We start from the raw sequence: 20,830 nt of genomic DNA, 5'->3' as shown, positions 1-20,830 counted from the left end.
GTCTATTGAGACCTAAGACTTAGAAACGTTAAAAAGAAATGCATTCATTCATTTATAAATTACTACAATACCTACCCAAAAAAAATCCTTTCATTTAATGTTTGTTTTCTTTTTTTTCAAATAAAACCTATCTTAAGTGGTTTGTTTAGTTTAAATAAATTAGCATATTTTTCTCTAGATGGTTAATTATTATGCCTTCTGCTATTCTGCTGATGAGCTGGAAGCTGTGTTCAGGGGAGGCAACTTGTACCAAGTCAGATCCAGCAGAACAGTCACTCATTTCCCAGTACTACACCAGGATTCTTTTTCCAGGGACTGTTTCCTTCAGAGCAATAAATACTGAGAAACACCATCCTTTGACTCACATACAAACACATTAGAACAACTTAAAAATCTGAACATGAGAGAGGGAAAGAAGTGCAGAGCCATGAGGCACTTGGAGCTGCACTGAATAACCAGCTGTAATGCAGGAGACAATTTGGGTTTAGTGAGGCAGAATAAAGACAGTGAGAGTAACAGAAATACTTCAGAGTCCTGAGTTGGGTTCTAATAGATGATCAAGCACTATTTCTAGATTAGGTTTAGTGGCATTTCAAACTAAACCTGAGAATTCTTGGATCAGGGAGTAGAAAGGCAGTCTAAGCTCTCGTGTTCATATTCCTGCTGCTGATGGCCTGTGTGAAACACAGGGGATATGCTTGAAGGCAGCCGTGGCCTGGGGGAAAGCACAAACTGAGAGATTGACAAACAAATACTAACAAAAACCATCAAAGGTTTTTGCAGACCTACAAAACCTGTGGAGGTGGGTGAGGATTCCTGTGTCTGAAGTTTGTGCTGAAATTTAGCTCCTGCCTCCCTTTAGGGTCCCTTACTCATGAGGTCAGGCACTGACTGTTTAACATCACACTCTCCAAAATCAATAAAAGCAGCCAGATAAATCTAGATATGTACAGCAGCAATATGTATGGATTTAAGCCACCACAGATAGCTTTTTGTGAATGTAGTACAAAGCACCCAAGTGCATCACATCCAGCAGAATCAGTGTCATTTCTTTTCCCAGTTGTGACTGGCAATCAGATGTTTGATTATACATAGATTAAAGGGGAATCTTTCTTGAAAATGGTTAAACAGCCTTAATCAGAGATACAGCCTTCACGGTTGCCTATAATACAAAACACCTATTGCAATGCAAATGTAAAAAAAACCCAGAAATAAATGATGAGCACTTACACCAAACATTTGTCTAAGATCTGGATCTCGGAATCTGAATGGTATATTTGAGACGTGGAGCCGTTTTGGCTGTGATTTGTTTTCTGTGTTTTCAGAAGATTGTGTCTGTTGCTGGCCATCGGTCTGTGCTGCATCATCTGTCTGCTAAAAGGGTAAAGCAAAATAAAGCATAGTGTAAGTAATTCTGGCATTTTTAATACGAGGAGGTGAGCTTAAATTCTCAATAAACAAACAAACAAACAAACTAAAACCAGTTAAATCTGCTCCAAAGTAGTGAGGAATACCAGAAGTTTAAATACATGAAAATCAAATCCATTTCTTTCTCAACAGCATACATTTGCAGTGGTAATATGTATTTGGAATAAACTGGAGAATGAGTAAATTATTATTTGTAGATTTGCTTAGCTAGTCTTAAATAATCAATGAATACAGATCCCTATAAGGTTGTAGAAACTCCTTTAACCCCTTCTGTGTTTACCAAGCTAAGGAACTGAATCTGCAGTCCAAATGCTGCCTGCTGGCAGAGCAAGCCAGACCCTTTCAAATCAGATTAGTGCTTTCCTTCAGAGGCCACTGGGACTCTCCAGAGCAGGCAGGGACCACATCTCATCCTCTCTGCCATTTCACAGGCAGTGCTGATGGGCACTGGAGGGTCATTCTGCCCAGATAAATGGTGGCCATTATGGAAAAGGCCTTGAGTTGTGAGAGGGAACAGAAGTTTAATCAGTGGTGAAGGTTGCCTGACACAAGTGTGAGACCCAGAAACAAAGTTTTACAGATTTTCTTCCTCACCAAAATGAGGTTATGTCATGGTACTTCTTACAGGGACACCGTTTCCTGGCTTTAAAATTCTGGTTTAAAATGGAAGGACATTGCCATGTGTTATGATTTAACAAACAAATTAAAAATCTGCAGTGAGATGAGGAAGGAAATATGAAATGCCCTTCATCCAAAAAGTAAAATTAACCAGTGCTGTTCTATCAGTATGTTATAGAAATTACTCATCTCTGTTCTTTAATTATATCCTACAGTGCCTAATTAATTACTGCTTGTACATCACAGAGTCATTAGACAAGGTTCTGTATGGGTGTTTTAAAACAGCCCAGTCATACTCGTTTGCATGGGCAGAAGGGTTTGAAAGAATAGAAGGGGAAAGAAAATAGTTGAATGAAAACCGAGGATGATCTGACAGCCATCACTCTCTTTGCTCTGTCCTTCCTCTTCCTTCTGACCCCATTGTTTTCCTAATTATCCATCTTTCTCTTGTGTGCTAATATTGCATTCAGTTTGTCTTTCTAGTTTTTTCATTTAAAGTAAAAAAAGAAGAAATTACCCATTTCCTGCTAGTATGAAATTTCCATTAGGAGACAACAATTTAAGCAACATAAAAATGGTTAAATAAAATAAACCTTACCACACAGTTTTAGTACCAACAAGCCTGTTGAAGAGGAAACAAAAGAACTCAAACAGAACACATCATTTACATCAGCAATAACTACATATAAATTGAATTCTAGCAAGTGAAATTCAACAATATCCTCCCTAAGTAATACAAATGTTCTCAAATTAAAAGTACTAACATCTATATTGCCTATACTTCTGTGCTAACAGCACTTTATGAATAAAAGGTCCTCATTTCTGCAGCAGCATCAGTCCATTAGTAACAACCTGGATATTTCACAGGACATGATGAGACTCACACAAATACAAACTTTTGTGTGCACTGAAGAAAGATTTACAAGTGATTCAAGCAAATAATGGGATCAGATCAAGCGTAGACCAAAAGCTGAGTCAGTGCCACCACATCTCTTCATGTGCTACTCCCTGAACTCACAGGCCCACAAAGTAAATAATTTATCTTTATGAATATTTAGTGCTTCAGATAGAAAATACAGTATATAGGTGTCAAGAGACAAAAAATGTTCCATGCTAATCTATTGTTAGCTAAAATCAACTCAAAAATTCAAACTTTAGATTTTGAGGCTTCACCTAGAGACACCACAGAGATTATTTTCTACCTTTAGGCATAGAAGGATAGAAATAAGAAAGAAATGTGGTATGTGAGAGCAGGTGGGGGATGACAGACTGGAAACTCTTGAAATGCAACACTCCAAAAGAATTTGAGGTCAGTCGGATTAATCTGAAAAGAACTAAAGAATTCTAAAGGTGCTGTAAAGCTTCAGGAACAGAGGGTGCCCAAGGAAGAAATTATATAATCAGTGTCCTGTATAAATGCAAATGGAAAAGAGTAATCTCTGTTCATTTTATTCATAGAAATGAGGAGTAGAAGGGATGAAATGTGCACCATGAACATCCCAAAACACTGGGAGCAACTGCCCTACTTAGCAGCTGAACAGATTATGGTCAACAAAATTCACTGAGCTTTCTGAGGGTGGTGTTAAAATGGAGCTACAAGTTATGGGTGAAGAGGATAAATCCAGGTACTGGCATTTTCCAGGCCTTTGGTTGGCTTCACCACTTTTTAAAATAATTTTTACTCTAAGAAGCCTCAAGTTTACACTCTCAGCACAGAATGTCTCTGAGTCTGGGCAGCAAGGGCTGAAAACCAGAAGCTTTAGCAAGTCCCTGTCATCACCAGTTCATAACTGTCCATGAGCCTCAAATCCCTGGAGCACAATTAACAGGGCTAAAGTATTTAGAACATATTAAAAGGCTTGGCAAGGTTACAGGCTCTTTACAAAGCACATTATCATCCAGAAATCCATGGCTGTGCCTGGAGATCTGGACAAGGATAACCAGGAATTGAAACTGGAATGTGAAGATGATGCAGAAATGTCCATGTAACACCACGGAGGTAAAACACACAGGGGGCAGAGGACAGGATGGGTTTTGAAAAAATCAAGCCAGGCAGCTTTCAGAGCTCTGTGGACTCACAGAACCAGAATGTAATTTACCTCACACATACATAATGTATTTCAGGAGAATACCTTCACTGCTAGAGGACCTGAAGAGTGGTGTTTGATAGTCCTTTAAAAATTAATTTATGTTAGGATGTGGCATTATCCTTCCTCCATCCCTGTAGTCTTGGATGCTGCTTTCTGGCCCCTATTCTACCACATATTTGCAGTTATAAAATATTAAATATTCTTAATATATGATAGTTTTAAAACTTATAATGAAAGTTATAAATACAGAATGCAGAAATAGAAGATCAAATTCTCACTAACAGCAAAACAAGTTGAGGTGAGCTTCCTTTACTTCAGTGAGCTACTGAAGGCTTAAGTGTTAAAATAAATTAGAATTCAAACATTCTTACAGGTAAGCAAACCCATATCAAAGAGGGTATTTCAGAAAAGGTTGTATTTTTTTTTAATGTAAGACAATTTCAGTATAAACATTTGGTATCCTTTTAAATCAAATTCATCATGAGGAGAATTAATATCTATTGTTTTCTAAAGAAATTCTTTACCTTTAGCAAAATACTTTTCTTTTTGTTTTCTTAACTCAGTTATAGAAACAGAAATCTTCTATTATTTAAAAGACTTCACTCAAGTTCTTAAAGACTTCACACTAAAGTAAAATTTTTGAAACTATTTTTCTGGTTTCCCTTCCTAGCTTTTTCCTGAGAATTTAAGAAACAAAAATTATACAAGTGAAGAAAAGCACTAAACCAAATATTTTGTTTAGATAAAATAAATCTGACATTTTTTTGTTTGGAAAAAAAAATTAACTCCCTTCACACACACACCCCTCTTCCTTTAAGGCCATTTTAATCCAAATTTGCAGCAATTTTCACTCAAAAATACATTCTAAAACCTTCATGCAGCCTCTAATGCAACCCCATTTCCCTGACTGGATGCTGGAGTCTCATCTCCCACCCCCAGCACTTGTGGCAAAGGCCCCAGACACAATAAAACAATGGTCAGTGAACCTGAAATCAGAGAGGGCCTTGTGCACATTGCCTGGCTGGAAAAACCCCATTCCATTCTCCTTCCTGGCTGATTCCAATTTTCTGTGTCCCTTTCCATCCATCACTGCAGACAGCCAGCCCTGCAATGTTCCTCACACCGGAATTTTAAGTGTTCCACTTTCCCTCCATTCTTTTTCACTGACTAATATCTCTCATTTCCTACAGAACCATAATGGTGTGCACAAAATCTTTCACCCTCAAACCCTGTTTCCAGCACAATGAAATGCAGTCACAGAAGAGCTGTTTGCACACCACCACAAGAACGCTGTTCCCAATCTCAGCTTTTAAAGACTGAATGGAAAACAGATTATAGGAATGCCTGAAATGGATCTAAACCTTAAAACCTTTTATCTCTTTCTGGACAAAGTGAAAACAAATAGTATTGGAACATGAGAAAGCTTTACCAAGTCCTGATCATTCTGCTATAATCTGCAAACAAACACAAATCTGTTGCATATCTTTTAAAGCCACACCAAGTCTAGATGAAGAACAGCCTGATTCTAGGAGGAATGACCTCTAAAATATTTACAGGAGGAAAAAAAAGAGAAAAAAAAAAAAACAGGAACAAATTATTTTTTTTAAATATTATCAGTGGTAAATCAGGTGATGATTATCTCATGTATACATGTTAGCATAGGGTAAGGCTCTTCAGAATTTTAAATTTAGCAAAAAAGAAGGCACCCACTGATTTTTTTAATAAATGCTCAAAATAGCACGTGTTTTTTTCCTGCTGTACCAATCAAGTTATTTCTCAGAGAGAAAGAGCTTGTGAATGTCTTCTAGGCATTATTTGATTAAGTTGACAATATTATGTGAGCAATGGTTGGGTACCCACTGTGCTGTACTTTTGACCAAATTGATTTGTGTAATGAACACTTGCTCTGTCTCTTCTCCAGCCTGAACAGGGCTCTTGATTTAACCGGTGGTGCTGGAAGCCAAGTGAATTTACAGCCCCCACAGTCATTCTCTCTCAATCTGGAGAGAATAGCAGCAGCAGTACATGAGCAAGCATAATTCAATACATTGTGCTATAAGCGCAGAAAATAATATCAGAGCTCTGCAATATACCTGTTTGATTTGATTTGTAAACCCGATAAAAAAAGCAATCGAGAAAAGTTCAGCAGAAAATATATATATACGTCCTGAGCAAAAAAATAACCATGCCCAATGTGTACAAACTGAAAAAAATCATGCATAGTGAATCATCTTCATACTTCCCTCAGATAATATTGCACGTTTTCCATTTTAAAAGGGTCTAGATTCTGGAAAGTTACCTTTCCATTAAAAAGTGAGCAAAGAGAATAATTTAAAACCGAGTTTGGACTTTCTGAAAATGCTGTTTCCCAGATACACCACTAACAGACAACTGACAAAGGGATGGGCTTGTAGCTTCCTGTTTTCTTAAGTAGATTGACTGATTAATTAATCATACTTGTTAAGGTAAATTTATATTCTGAAAAGTCCCAGCTCTGCAATGTGCTTCCCAGAAGCATAACAACACAGGAAAAATGGAGTTATATACACAGATCCATCTGTTTGGGCTTAAATGTTCACACAAAGATGTACACAGGAAAAAAATGTTATTATTGTGCTGTTTCACAATGGTGATGAACATTACCAGAAGTATCAGTGACTTTTCTTGTGTACAGCATCTCTGTTATCCTTTTCTCATGAGTAAGATCAATAGTAAGGTCTCATTGTTTTCAGGATATTAAAAGTTCAGATTAATTCTTCAAATTAGCTCTAAAGATAAAAATATTTCCAGTACCTCACACTGCAAAGCATGCAGCTCATGCTACATCCATTTAACCCCTTAAGAATCCTTTCCTGAATAGAATGTGATGTGGGACTTGCTGCTATGCAGAAAGCAATAAAGAAATGTAATAACATAAGCGTACCTGCATTTGATAATTTGGAACTAGATGATCATTAAGGTCACTTCAACATCAGCCCTTCCACAATTATGTTGCTAAATTTCTGGTGTAGCTGAGCATCTCACACTCCAGAGATGCTTGATTTCAGAACTACTGTAACTGAAACTCTGCAGGGCAAGCCCTGAACCCCCTGTTTTTAAGGGTAAAATTCCCTTTTAGTTCAGGCAGATTGCAGTTTCACCCTGATGTTATACCCACTTGACAAACTAATTTCAGCATTACCATGAACTTCGCTCTATTTCCCAAATTACAAAAGGCATAATGAAATTACAACAGGTATAATGGTTTCATATTCTTTACAAAAACATTTTACTATCCAAAGCACCAAATGCAATCTGACCAAAGCAGTGACTGAGACAGGTCTGAAAGAAGCAGGCAGAGGAGCCAAGTCCCAGTCCTGAAGGCTGTGCTGTCCCCTCTCCAAAGTGCTGAGCTCTCACCCTGGCCATCTATTAATGCCTAAGGGCCATTCTCCCTCCCATTTCACCAGTGGCAAGAGTGGGCTCGATGTGCAATCATGCCGAATATTCTTATTAATAAACTCCATTTCTGGGAGGTGAGGTGAAGTGTGAGACACACTGGTTTGGGCTGAGAGCAACACAGGCAGGGTGTCAGTGCAGGGAGAGCACACAGCCTCCTCCCTTCTGGAACATTTCCTCTGCCAGGTCCTTGAGCAGTCACACGAATACAATTCACTCCCAGGAAGACAGGGTAAGGTGCCTGACTCTGACTGGGGCATTTGTTTTAGATATACTGCCACACACAAGCACACCCCACTAGAATCCCTTAATCCAATTTACTGACAGATGAAAAAGAACCTGAATAATTTTGTGCTTTGCTTCAGCAGTTTCTGACTTTCCACTATTGAACATGCTCTGGGGTTTCAGCAGACTGGGTATTGTTCAGGGCTGAAGACTTACAAGCAGTAGTGATTATTTCTCTCATTTCTAGATGGATGCATTCTGGATGCTGATACCACAGGCTACAAGAAAGCACTGCTATTATTGTGATAGCTTATGCATGGAGAGCTAGCAGCCTAAATAAGAGATCATTAATTCTGGGGACAGATAGGAGCAATAAGATAGGTTTCTTAAGCCTCCAGTACTGCAGGACAACCAAAGAGTAATTAATAACTTGGCTACATTAATTATTTCCCCAACTAATCTTCCTTAACAATATGGAATATAGCCCTTATATAGTGCTTTACATTGCCTTTGCTGGTTCATTATTTTTCTTCTGAAATATTCAGCTGGGTCTCAGGGAATAGCAGATCAATCATGTCTGGAGGCCAATCACCAAAAGCCATACATTTTTTGACTTGAGAACATGTCTCAAAACTTGGGCCAAATTTGCTGGCCTAAAGAGCAAATATTACTTTTAAAAGAATATTTGTAAAATGTTTTAATAGAGTTGTGTGTAACCAAGCAGTTGCCAAGTTCAGTTAAGGACATCCAGCACATCAGTAACGTGAAATGGGAGAAGGAATGATAAAAGGTTGCCTCAATGAATTATTTATTGCTTGAATTGATTCAATAAATATTTCTGACCACCTACTGATCCCATCCACAACATCACAAGAGCAATTAACAAAACCTTTCCTAATTAGCTGCATCCTGGCTCCATTAGCCAAGAAGGAAATGCATACACACTATCCACTTCTTTAGAAGTTCACGCTACGTATAATAAAACTCAATTACTGTGATATTTTCTCCAGATAATACTAAAATAAGTTCCTTGGATTTTTTTCTTTAGAAAAATAGCAGACAGATTAGGAAATATTATACTGTCAAAGGACAAAAGCATTAATTTAATCCAAATAAAAAATCTTAAGTAGTGATACAGAGACACACAGAAATAGTCAATTGATTTTGTTATTCCTCTTTCATCTGTTAGTCAGAAGTCTGTTTTCTTTCTGATGTGAGTCTTGCAGGAAGAAAGTGTTTAAAAATAACTTTGTTTCAATGCTTGAAAGTCTAATGCAAAATCCAGACAGGCAACCAATGAAAACATATTAAAAAACCCCATGACAGTAAATATAGAAATCTTGATTAGAGGGGTTTTTATCATTCGAGTGGGAGCTGCAGCTTCACACTGCACCAGCTGGCTTACAGAGCATTACCGAAGAAGCAGCCACCAGGACCCTCAGCACTAAAAAGTGCCATGCTCACAACATTTTCCCCCACAAACTGCTCAGCACATTTACACTGCAGATTCACCTCTCGTTTCTCTCCCTCTGGAGCTCATTTCCCCCGTGTGTCTGGAAGAACACTCAACACTCATGGGGTGGTTTCATAAGCACCTAAAGCCTCAACACCACACCTTGCCCTTCCTCACACCTCGGGGCTCAGTGTCCTTCCACCCATGACTCCACATAAATTGCATTATATGAATTAAAATACATAAAATTATATAAAATAAGACCTGGAAAGTGCCTGAAAGTATCAATAGGAAACAACTGTGGTGTGTTCTAAATATGCAGAAATAGAGATTTGCCATCTAAATAACAAAGTTTAAGAGAAGATAGGTAAAATAGATGAAGAAATGTTGAAAGGTTTTGTAAAGCTTACAGGTAAATATACCTAACGGTTATGATAGTCCTTAAAACACAAAGTTACACTTTGACAGGCAATAAATCAGGACACGATGACCTTGAGAATAAGACTTTCTGACTGATGCAAAACTTGGCATACTTGGTTTCTGGAAATCCACTGATTCTCCCCAAGTTCTCCTGTCCAACTCGTTTATTTGCTTGATTTATGAAGGAATTATTCAGAAAAGAACATAAATCAATACACAGTAAGGCAACTGGACTTTTACCTGTGGCCATTCATTCATGTGCAAGCATTACTGCTCTAATATAGAATGAGATTATTTTTTTAAATGTTCTAATTAGCTTAAAAATTCTTTCAAGTGTTATCCTTCATAAGTCAACATTATAAAAGGCTGCAGTGCTGCAATAAAGCTTATTAAACTTTTGCTCTGGCAGAAGGCTCTATCTGGACAAAACTACTTTCAGCATCTACAACTAACTTGTACAATGCTGTGACATCTAACAATATTTGTCCAAATAAAGAAATCACTAATTAAATACTGTGCTGCACAGCTTCAGAGGATATGACATCCTTTAAAAATAAAAATTAAAAAAAAAAAAAAGAAAAGGAAAGTGTCTTTAGATGGAGCATCTGCAGGTTTGGCTAGGAGCTGTTTACCCTCAGCTTGAATCACTGCACACTAGTTTCTGGAATTCCCCTCTGAACTAGATTTATGTCAGGCATGTAAAGTCCCTTTTTGTGAGAGTTGTGTTGACACAACCAACTGCTGAGTGAACTTGTGAGAGCAGAGTTTCATGCTGAGAGGGAACGGCTGATTGCTCCAGCTCCAGCTCAGGAAAAGAAAGAAAATGTGACAGTGTGATAAAAGGTTTTTCTCTGTTTGACCCCTCACCTAGTGCTGGATCCCTACTGTGACATTCCATTTGCTCACTTGCATATCTTTGCCCAAGGAGTCAGCTGTTGAACCCTCTGAAATATGGAGGAATTTGAGGGTTCTCCATGTCACAAAAAGATGCTTTCTAAATCACATTGCTCTTTTTGTACTGAGAGACTCACCAACTTAACAAGCAGCAGTTCAGTTCCTTGCAGGATAGTAATTTCTCAAATTTAGATTACCCATTTCATGAAAAAAACCTGAATTTATTTTTCTTATTGTGTGTGTTTGGTGGTCTCCTATCTTAGCAGGTTGCAGCCAAATGCAAGCAGCATTTCCAAAGAGCTGAGACATTTTGAGTGGAAAAGCAAAGACAGTGGCCCTGGAGTTTCCCAGTGGCACAACCAGACACAGAGAAGTCCACATCAAACAACATTAGGCTTTATGTAAATCATTCTTTTTCATCCTTCTCTTCAAGCTCACCCAACACCTCTCCTTCATTAATGTGGAAGACAATTTATAGTTTCAGGAAACATCCATTTGTCCTTCCCTTCTCCCCACTTCAAAGAAGAAACAAATCTAAGGAATAGTGGATGGTTCAAAGAATTTTTAAAGGGTTTAAACCAGCATTTCAAATCTAGCTGTGAATGCTGATGTTGTGATGAATTCTGCTTGATCATATGAATGCAGCTGGTTACTGAGCAGCACAATACAGCTCCCACTGCAGAATTGCTTTGAATACTGATACTCAAGTTTAAAGAAACATCTTTTGAAGAACTGGAAACAGGACTCAGATCCCTGAAATCAAGTTTCCTTTCCTGGAAAAAGTTCTTAGGAAAGAGGGCAGAGGAGACATTCTCTAACAGTAAACCTGGAATCAGGAGGATTGGCACTGTGAGTTTAAATCTAATTCCCATTCTTGCCTTTTGCTCGCAGCAAACCTGCCAACAGACCTCTTCCCTTATTCATCCTCAAACACAGCAACCAGACATTCCTCAGCCAAGATATTTCTATTTTCATCTAACATCTGTACAGAGAAGCCACTAGCTGTAAGAATCTCGGGCAGTTTTGCTGTCTGTAGTTCCTTCAGGCATCAGTACAGGATGGTACAGCCACGCTCCCTCAGCCACTGGGGCACAGATTCCTCTTCCTTCAGCTCTCAGGAAGGGGATGTGGTCAACTGATGCTGTTGGTAGGTGAAAGCAGGCAGGGTGGGAGGATTGATAGCCCAGAGGGCTGTGCTGCCATGCAGAGGGACCCTGGCAGGCTGGAGAAACAGAACCATGGAGAACCATGAACGTCAGCAAAGTCCTGCACTTGGAGAGGAACAGCCCCACGGGCAGAAGAGCAGTGCTGCAGGAAAAGAGTCCAAATGGAGTAGAAGTCAACAATATGTGAGGGATTGGAGCATCTGGCAAACAAGGAGAGAATGAGAGAGCCAGGAGTGTTCAGCCTGCAAAAGAGAAGGAATAAATGCCTGATGGGAGGAGGAGAGATGAAGGAGCTACACTCTGGCCAGTGGTGAGGGAACAAAAGGCAATGAGCAAAGGCTACAGTGCAGGACATTCTGTGTAGGAGCTGGGGAACACTTTCCTGTGAGTGATCTAACATTCCCAGAGATGGAATTGTGGAGCTCCCTCCTTGGAGGAGATCAACAACACCCATCTGGACTCAGTCCTGAACATCCTGCTCTAGCTGATCCCCCTTTGCTGGTCAGCAGGTCTAGGACAACAACCAGCCTTGTGCACCCCAGGAAGCAGTGACAGAGCAGGAGCAAGGACAGCAGTCAGGGGGTCAGGGATCTGCTCAGTGGCTCAAAGCTTCTTCAGTGGGTCAGGGTCTTGTTCAGTGGGTCAAAGACCCATTCAGTGGGTCCATGGCAGGCAGGGCTGTGATGAGGAGCCCAGTAGAGGTGGGCAAGGCCCATTCACAAATGCTGATGCCAGAATATTGTGAGAAAACAACAGGCAAAGGAAGAACATTGAAAAAGGGAGAGGGGAAAATGTTCATTTGGATGGGCAAAAATTTCCACTTTCTGTGGTACACAAAACACCACCCCCATACACAGAGATCCTTGTGTTCTGTGACCTGGATTGAAAGAGACTCTCTCAGACACAGAGAAATGGAAACCTTAGCATGGCATTGGAGCAGAATAAACATTACATAAAGCAAATTATCACACAATAAAACAATATTATTATATCAGCAAATGGCAACTGTAGGTCACCTCTTCCCATCACTGTTCTCCATCGTGTGATGGCCACAACCCAAATAAACAAGGCACTCCCCAGGGAGGAAGAATTAATGTTTCAGGAAGGCACTCCAGCACCACCACTCTCCTCACTGTGCATTGATTTACTTTGTTACCCTATTTTACCTTTAAAACTCACTTGGATAGCTAAGATTCCTACATTCCTCTTGTAAATTCTCTTGACATATAAATTGAGTACACTGTACAATAATATAACCATGTAAGTAAATAAATACATTTATTTTTTGGCCATCATTTGTTAGTTCCTTTCTGCATTATAATATCCTTTCCACCTGCACAACATAACTGAAGTTTCTCTCTGCACACACTTTGTTTCACATATTAGTAACTGAAAGTTGTAATGGTCACCTGATTCCTTGAACTATAACTAATTATTACTTATTACTTATATACTTATTTCCAGATAATTGAAATGAAAAAGCAGCATAAAGGAAAACTGAAAACAGAATTTTGCCAGATCCCTATCACAGAGTTAGCTTATCAGCCACCAAGCTCTGTGAGAATAATGCCAGTGACCAATACCCCAAAGCCAGTCTTTCATCAAACTTCATGAATAATTTACTTTTTAAATCATATTTCAAACTTCTACTGCAAAAGAAAGCCCCACCAATCCCAGTCAACCATCTCTGTAGGTTAGTGGACTTTAACTGGGAAAGGGGAAAAAAAAAGAAAATATGTTTCAGTTATTTGTATTAAATTGCTTCTAAACCTAAGCTTGTCTCCCTAACTTGTATAAGAGGTCAGCCAAACAGATTTTCAGTTTCTTTAGTGATTTTTGGACATGCAGTTATGTTTAGCTTCAATGCTGCTTCAGAAAATAAGTGGTAATCTAACATATACTCAAAAGAAAGCATTTCATGGTTCTTTTTTGCTCTGTGCTAGGTGTTAAACTTTCATTCTACTTTATACACTGACTGCCTTTACTGCTTTTTTAGGAAAAAAAGAGTTTGGTCAATCAGTTTGACAAGCAAACACTTCATAGACTGGGCTCCAAGAATGTGAGGAAAACACAGGGATTTTTTTTTTAATCCATAAAACCAGGCTTTATTCTGGATGAGCTACCAATCTTTGTGTGAGCAGGACTCACACTAACATGAGAGGAAGTTACAGCAATAATTAACAGCTATTTGAAGTAAAACTCATTTAGAAATATAATGAACTGAGAGCACTTAAACAGACTTCATTCAGGGAAAGAAAGAAGAGGAGCTTACAGAAATATGGCCTGAACTGCTTTTCCATTTACATCATCTACTTCTGTAACACCTTCCTCTTCCTCTGCTTCTAAAGGAAATAATGCAAAAAATGCTATTTGCTGCACTGTTGAAAGTGGATTTAAAACTGAAATTGTAAATTATAGCCTTTTCTCTCCACTCACTGCCATGTCAATAAAGAATTCATCTGCTGACCACTCAATAGCTAGAGGAAAACTACCACAAGCAGCTTTAATTATTATTTACCAAATGAAAGAAAAGCAGTTCAAGAAGTGACACTCAAAATGGTCAGTGCCATTTGAAATTCCTTCAGTTATTTGCAAAACCATCCAATATGTTTTAAGGGCTGCAGTTATGAGATTATCTAAATTCATGAAGAATATATATTTATTAACACATATACTCAGCACTTTTACTCTTCCCTGATTAGAATGCCAGGTGAACATTTCAACAGAGGGAAAATGAATTGTGAGCTAAGGATGGGCAGCTCTGTCTCCCCTGACTCACCCAAGTGAAGAGCCTCTAATAGACACTGGGGGGATGCATTAAATTAGGAACCACGTCATTGAGCTCTCTCAAATTTCCTTTAAATAAAAAGCAAGAAGAAAAGGTTAATTAAGTTCTACCACGCAATTCTATTAACAATATGCATGATTACTGTAGCTTGAGGAGGACATTTAATTCAAAAAAGGAAGAAAGAAAGGGGGAAGAGGCCCTGGTCCATCAGAATGACTGAGCTGTGGGGCTGCTTTCAGGCACTGCAGGCTCTGAGGCTCCTACAGCAAAAAAAAATCCTAACAAATATAAGAAACAAACAAAATTCCTGTCCAACAGTATGACACAGAAAGGCTCATAGCTTAATATGCAACTATAAATTGGTAATATACAATATTTTTCTCGTGCTATCATCAAAATCCTGTATTTTGTACTACAAAGCAGCATTTGACAAGGCAAGTCATGAATCTGCTATACTGGCCCACCAGGCTTTGTGATTTGGATTTCTAGCTTGACCAATTGCTCCAAAATAAAGCAAACCACTTCAGCATTTGTGAAGAAATATATTCTGTTCAGAGAAATTATGAGAGCTTTTATGAGTTGCTTCACTGTCTGGTCTCTCACAGGGTTTTTGTGCTAATTCTGTCAGCACAGCAAGTGCTGTTCCTTGCAAATTTAAATAAGGTCTTCAACTAAAAATAATCTAAAAATAATCATCTACAGAGATTCCTGAAAATATATTTGCACAATTCAAACACTATCAATTTAAACTGTATCTTAATAAGAACAAAATGTGTCGATTTTAAACACATAAAATAATAATAAAAAAATATGGATGTTTCTAAATCAAATTTTTTCACTTCAATATTTTTTTGTATAGTCCCCCAAAGCTATTGAATATCTTCCAAATGCAGATGTACTTTTTGAAGAGAAAAAACTGAAAAATAAAATACTTCCCTTGTAACCAGAGAGAAGAGAAAGATGAAAACAGGTATCAACAGCCTGCAATTTTTTTATATTCGATTCCAGATTTTATTAAGTGTTTCAACTTAGCCTGGCCAAAACATGGCACTTATTGAAAAGAGTGGAATGGACTCCAAAGATTAATGACAGTAAAATTATCCTAATCTGTCATAAATTCTGATATAACAGTAAGAGGAAGTAATTTGCTTTAGTAAAAGGCAATGAGCACCAAAGCATGAAAATTAACACTCTGCAGAGGTAGATATTAAATGAGAAATATTAGCTGCATCAGCATATTGGAGACAATTATAAACTGCAGAGGATTTCTGAGACTGAGAAATACTATATTTACTATGATAAAGTCAATTTTACCCCTCAGTAAATGCTCAGTTTGTGGTTTTAGTACTGAATTTCTTTCTTCTCAAAGGTAACTGCTTTCCAAAATTTATATCACTTTTGTTTCCTTTATGCATTATATTGCCTACTTTATCTCATGGAAACTTATTAATACAGGGAAGAGAAAAAAAAAAATCACTGTGTGTTACTTTATTACTTTCTTTGAGCACCCAGACAACACCTGACATGCTTTTGAGAAATTATATTAGCCAAAAATGGGTTTTTATCAGTTTCAGTAAGTGAGCATTTATGAAGAGATGAGAGCTTCTTTTTTTTTTTTACGAAGAGAAATAAATATGAGAAGATAAGTAAAAGTACACAGGGAAGATACTTTGGCTTTACATTCTTGTATTGCAGAATAAATCCAAGCTGAAGATTTTTATAACTACCAGCATTCATACTGAAAGGTGCTAATGCATCATTATGATCTAGCAGGTTGCTCGCTGTGTTTTACAGCCTTTCACACTACATTAACCTTTTGTACCTCAAGTATTTATGACCTCATAAGTAAGTATTTATCAAACTGAAAGCTCATATACAGCACTGTATTTTAGCTCTCAGTTTTTAGGAACATTTATAATTTCTCTTTGCTTGCACTTAAAATCACTTTGTTTTACAGTCCGTGTTTTCAGCAAAGATATTAATGCAAAGTAAAACTGTTTTACCCCACTATTCACAGAAATGGCACAAAACTAAAAAATGCCTTAAGTAGGGTCTCATGCAATGTAAAAAAAAAACCAAAAAAAAAAACAAACAACTTCTCATGCATATTTTATTCTAAAATAAAATAACAAATTGGTAGAAAAAGCAAATTCAGCTGTTTTGCTTACTGCAATACTCAACAGAATATCAGAGCCAAACAACCAGGAGTACTTTTGGTACAAGAATTGTCACAAATACTTAAGTAATAGGTGCCTTACCTACATAAGCTCTGTATTTAACCAAAAAATAAAACAACAACCAAAAAAAAAACCCCACAGAATCTAGCAATTCATGCATATACACAGCTCCATTTGAGAAAAAAACTCAGCTGACTATTGTATTGAACAAATATTGCATAAATACAGAATTGGTTGCAAATATTCTTCCCAGCAATTAACTATAAAATCTGAAGTACTAAAACCTACTGTAGGCAAGGCCAAATTGTAGCTTCACACATATTGCTATAAAATTTGGGCTAACAAGCACTGTAAATTTTTATATCTGTGAGAGAAACACGACCTGTCCAAACCTGCCTTGTCTTTGTTCCCTCTCAGGTGTGTGTGACAGGGTAAGGCAGTACCCTCCTACCCACAGACACCTGAGCAAAGGCAACAAAAGAAAAAAGGGAAAAAGAAAAAAAGACATCAAAGGAAAATCATGAGGAAAAAGGCCATGGAGAGGGAAGCAGGGTCTCAGCTGCTCAGTTACAATCTTCTGCACACTTACGCAGGGATGGTTGAAAGAACAAGAATCCAGTCTCAGCCACTGAGGGGTTTCTGCCTGCTGGTAATTGTACTAGACACAGATCACTAGTGACCCTGCCTGCTGCAGTTATTGTGGGGGGAAAAAAGAAAAAAAAAAGCCAATATAAATAACTTTGCTACAGATGGAACAGATTAAGGAGGTGCTGAAGTGCTCTTCTCCAGCCAGAAGCTGCCAGTCTCCCTCCCAGTGATGCTCCTTGTCCCTCGTGGCATCTCCTGCCACCCTTCCTGCACCCTCCCAGGCTGTGCAGGGCAGGCTCTGAGCTCAGCACCCCTCTAAGGCCAGGCCAGCTGCCAGGGCCCTCTGTCCCAGCTGCGTTTGTAAAGCTGCACACCACAACTGAACACTCTCATGGCTGCTACACACATAACACAGGGAGTTTGAGGCCTTGCCATGGTCCTGGCAGCAGTCACGTTCCTCGCATCATTTCCTGCCCCATCTCTGACTCCTCAGTCCCATTCCTCCGTGGAAGAGACGTGAAAACTGTGCCAAAGCAACGGAGCAGATGCATCTGGTCATTGTGTGTGGTGTCAGCTCACCACCTACCCCAGGGTGGGGGGTGAATGAAGAGTTGGTAACTTCACCCTGTCTGCATGGTATGTCTGAAAGTTAAACTAAGCTACACAGTTTTGCCTTTAAAAAAAGAAAAAGAAATATTTATAGATATAAATTTCCTAAGTAACAGAGTATCTCACCAACATTCTTTTTTATTCATATACCTGAAACGTAGCAGTCACACAAATCAAGTGGAGGCTGTGATCTATTCAAGGCTCAATGCTCCAAAAGCATCAGTTCAAAATGAAATTCAGCAATTGCATTCTGTTGTTATGGAGAAAAAACACTATTTCTCAGTCTAGACACTTCGGCTCAGGACAGCCAGCTCCTGCAATCAATTTTATCACAGATTTGCCTCTGGCAGGTTATTTAAACTACTTGTACCTTAGTTCCTTCTCAACAAAAGCAGAAAAAACAATAATTATAATTAAGCAAAACCTCACAAAATGGACATAAGAATTAAATAAACCCTTTCATGAGATGCTTGGAGAGGATCATCCTCTAAACTCAACAGGAAAGAATCACACTAGATTAGATCAGCAGCAGCACATTCAGAAATATCTCAATCTTACAGCCAACTCCCAAACCTAAAGAGCTGCTGAATATAAAGAAATACCTTCATCATTTGAGGTCACAGACTTGTAAGGTCTCTATCTCAAATTGTTTTGTGCTACCCCACGAGAGTGGTAGGAAATAGAATTCAACTCCCGCAGAGAAGGAATGATCAACTGAAAACATATCAGAAAATTTGGAGAAAACACAGAAGGCTCTCCTTGCATTCACACTGAGAAATCCCCCTGAGCTCTGACAAGCTGCTGGTAATAAAAACCCCTCAAGCTGCACCACAGCCTGTCACACATCCTCCTGCTGCCCCTGGGACATCTGTGGGGGCAAAACTACTGTGAGAATCCCCCACATTGGTCCCATCTCTGTGACAAGGCAATTCATCCTCCCCAGGAGCCCGTGCATCCTCTGAGCCCCTGGGCTCTGTTCCTGCAGCGTCAGCCTCAGCCTTGGGGATTTTGTGTATTCCCCACCTTCAAAACCCCATGGAGTGGACAGGCCACTTGTGCAGTGACCACAGACAAAACACTGAAGCAAACTTCAAAAACCCTTCAAAGCCTCACAGCACTCAAAGCTCTTTTCCTCAGTGACAAAATCGGCCTCAATGTGCACTAGGATATTGTTTCACCAAAGGAAAGGCATGGTGCAAAGGTATTTTATCAAAGTGAGAGCAACAAATTTATAATCACTGGGCACTATTCAAATTACCAAAGAGCCCAGCTGCAAAAAATGTGAATAGCTTTTGGCACAAAATATCTGCTCTTGTTGAAAACTGCTGAGCAAGCACCACACCTGCTCCTGCATTTCATCAATAGGCAAGGTGTCACTAAGCATCCCCAAATAATTACTTATTTCAATTTCATCTTACAGATTTACTGGTTAAATCCCATTTCTTCACCCAAAATGTATGCTCAAGAACAATGCCTTGTAATGAATTCACAGTTTGTTAGAGAGGCAACAAACTTATGACCAACCAGCTTTTCTCCCTGTTTTTTAGTCTCAGCAGCAACACACACGAGGGGACACAGCTTTCCAGAAGAGAACGGAGTCATTGGCCTGACACCAGTGTGTGACACAAGAGACCTTCCTGTAAATGTCTTAAATAACCCTATGATGAATCAAAAAAATCTCCTTTTTCTTACAATAAAGGCAAAGCACCATTCTTCATGGAAGAAAATGGATAGATGATAGATACACAGATGGCTCAAAACTTGAATATTCAGAAATACAAACCCTCCCTTCTTCCCACTAAAGACAAAAAGCTTTAAAACACAGGGCACAGCAAGTTCAATCAAAATAAAAAGTATCAGGTTCCTAAATTATAGCTCCTAGGTAGCTGGTTCTAAACTTAGTAGCTCTAAATGATCAGTGTCTGAAATATGTCAAATCAATAATTCAATTAATTAGAAAGCTACTCAAATGTGGGGCAATACATTATGTTTAAGTTAAGGAAACTGGAGATACTGAGAGGAGATTCAGCTTGCTACCTGAATAGATTGTCTGTAGAGAAATTAAACAGCTGATGATAGTGGAAAGCAATTTTTTATAGTGGGTGGCCAGGGCACACATGGCTGGGAGGGGTGACACATTTCTCAGTCAGAAATATGACACACAAAATTACTGATTTTTGCACCAGTGAGAATTACTACACTTGCCTAGTTAGGATTAACATCACCTGGATCATCAGGCACAGAGTCAGTAGATGTAACATTTCTAGGCATGCAATCATCTATTTAGGAAACTTAACTTTGAATAACCCCAGACAAATATCCTATATCCTCAAATTACAACTGGGGGAAATATCCAGGCAGAAAAATTACATGCATTAGACTAAGGGGGACATGTGGGAGCTGGGACATAGCAAATTTATTGTCCTGAAAGTATGTATTTGGAAACAATAAATAATTTTAAAAAAACCCAAGATTAAAAAAAAAAAACCCAGAAATTAATTAAAACCTACCATTGTATTGAAAATTGAAGCATCTCTTAATGCACAATAATAGTAAAATGATAAAAAAGGAGCTCTCTCCATTAGAAAGCACTGAATAGAATCAGTGATTCAGATGCTGGTGCCTTTGAACATGTTTTGTCTCTAAAATGCATTAAAATCTTTGGGAAGTTGACTTTGCTGTACATGCAAAAAGAGAAGTAACACGGGAAATGGCTGCAAGTTCCTTTCAAGAGAGAACAGAGAGATAAAAGGGATGGATGTGCAATGCTTTCAACTCAGGGGGGAAAAAAAGAGAAGAGGGAGCCCAGCTCAGAAATGAGAGCAAGTTCTAAAATTGGAAACGTTTGCTGGAGACAGGAAGAAGCCAATAGCAGCATTTTAGGCTGGTGTGAAAGTACTTTTATTGCAAGTGTGAGCCGTTTCACAAGTACAGCT

At 38.6% G+C, this 20,830-nt stretch overlaps 1 protein-coding gene across 50 annotated transcripts in view; it reads right to left on the bottom strand.

Annotated features, from left to right (window-relative positions):
* The window catches only part of RBFOX1 (RNA binding fox-1 homolog 1), a 1,167,105-nt gene that overhangs the window by 94,150 nt on the left and 1,052,125 nt on the right, over positions 1-20,830 (bottom strand). For all 50 annotated transcript variants that reach the window (XM_077786836.1, XM_031506137.2, XM_031506136.2 and 47 more), the window contains one exon: positions 1,231-1,374. In XM_077786836.1, coding sequence (XP_077642962.1) covers positions 1,231-1,374 — 144 coding nt within the window. The remainder of the gene's footprint in view (positions 1-1,230; positions 1,375-20,830) is intronic.

Source organism: Lonchura striata, chromosome 16 (genome assembly GCF_046129695.1).
Source record: "Lonchura striata isolate bLonStr1 chromosome 16, bLonStr1.mat, whole genome shotgun sequence".
NCBI lineage: Eukaryota > Metazoa > Chordata > Aves > Passeriformes > Estrildidae > Lonchura > Lonchura striata.
Note: the sequence above shows the minus strand (reverse complement) of the source record. Positions and strands in the feature narration are given on the sequence as shown.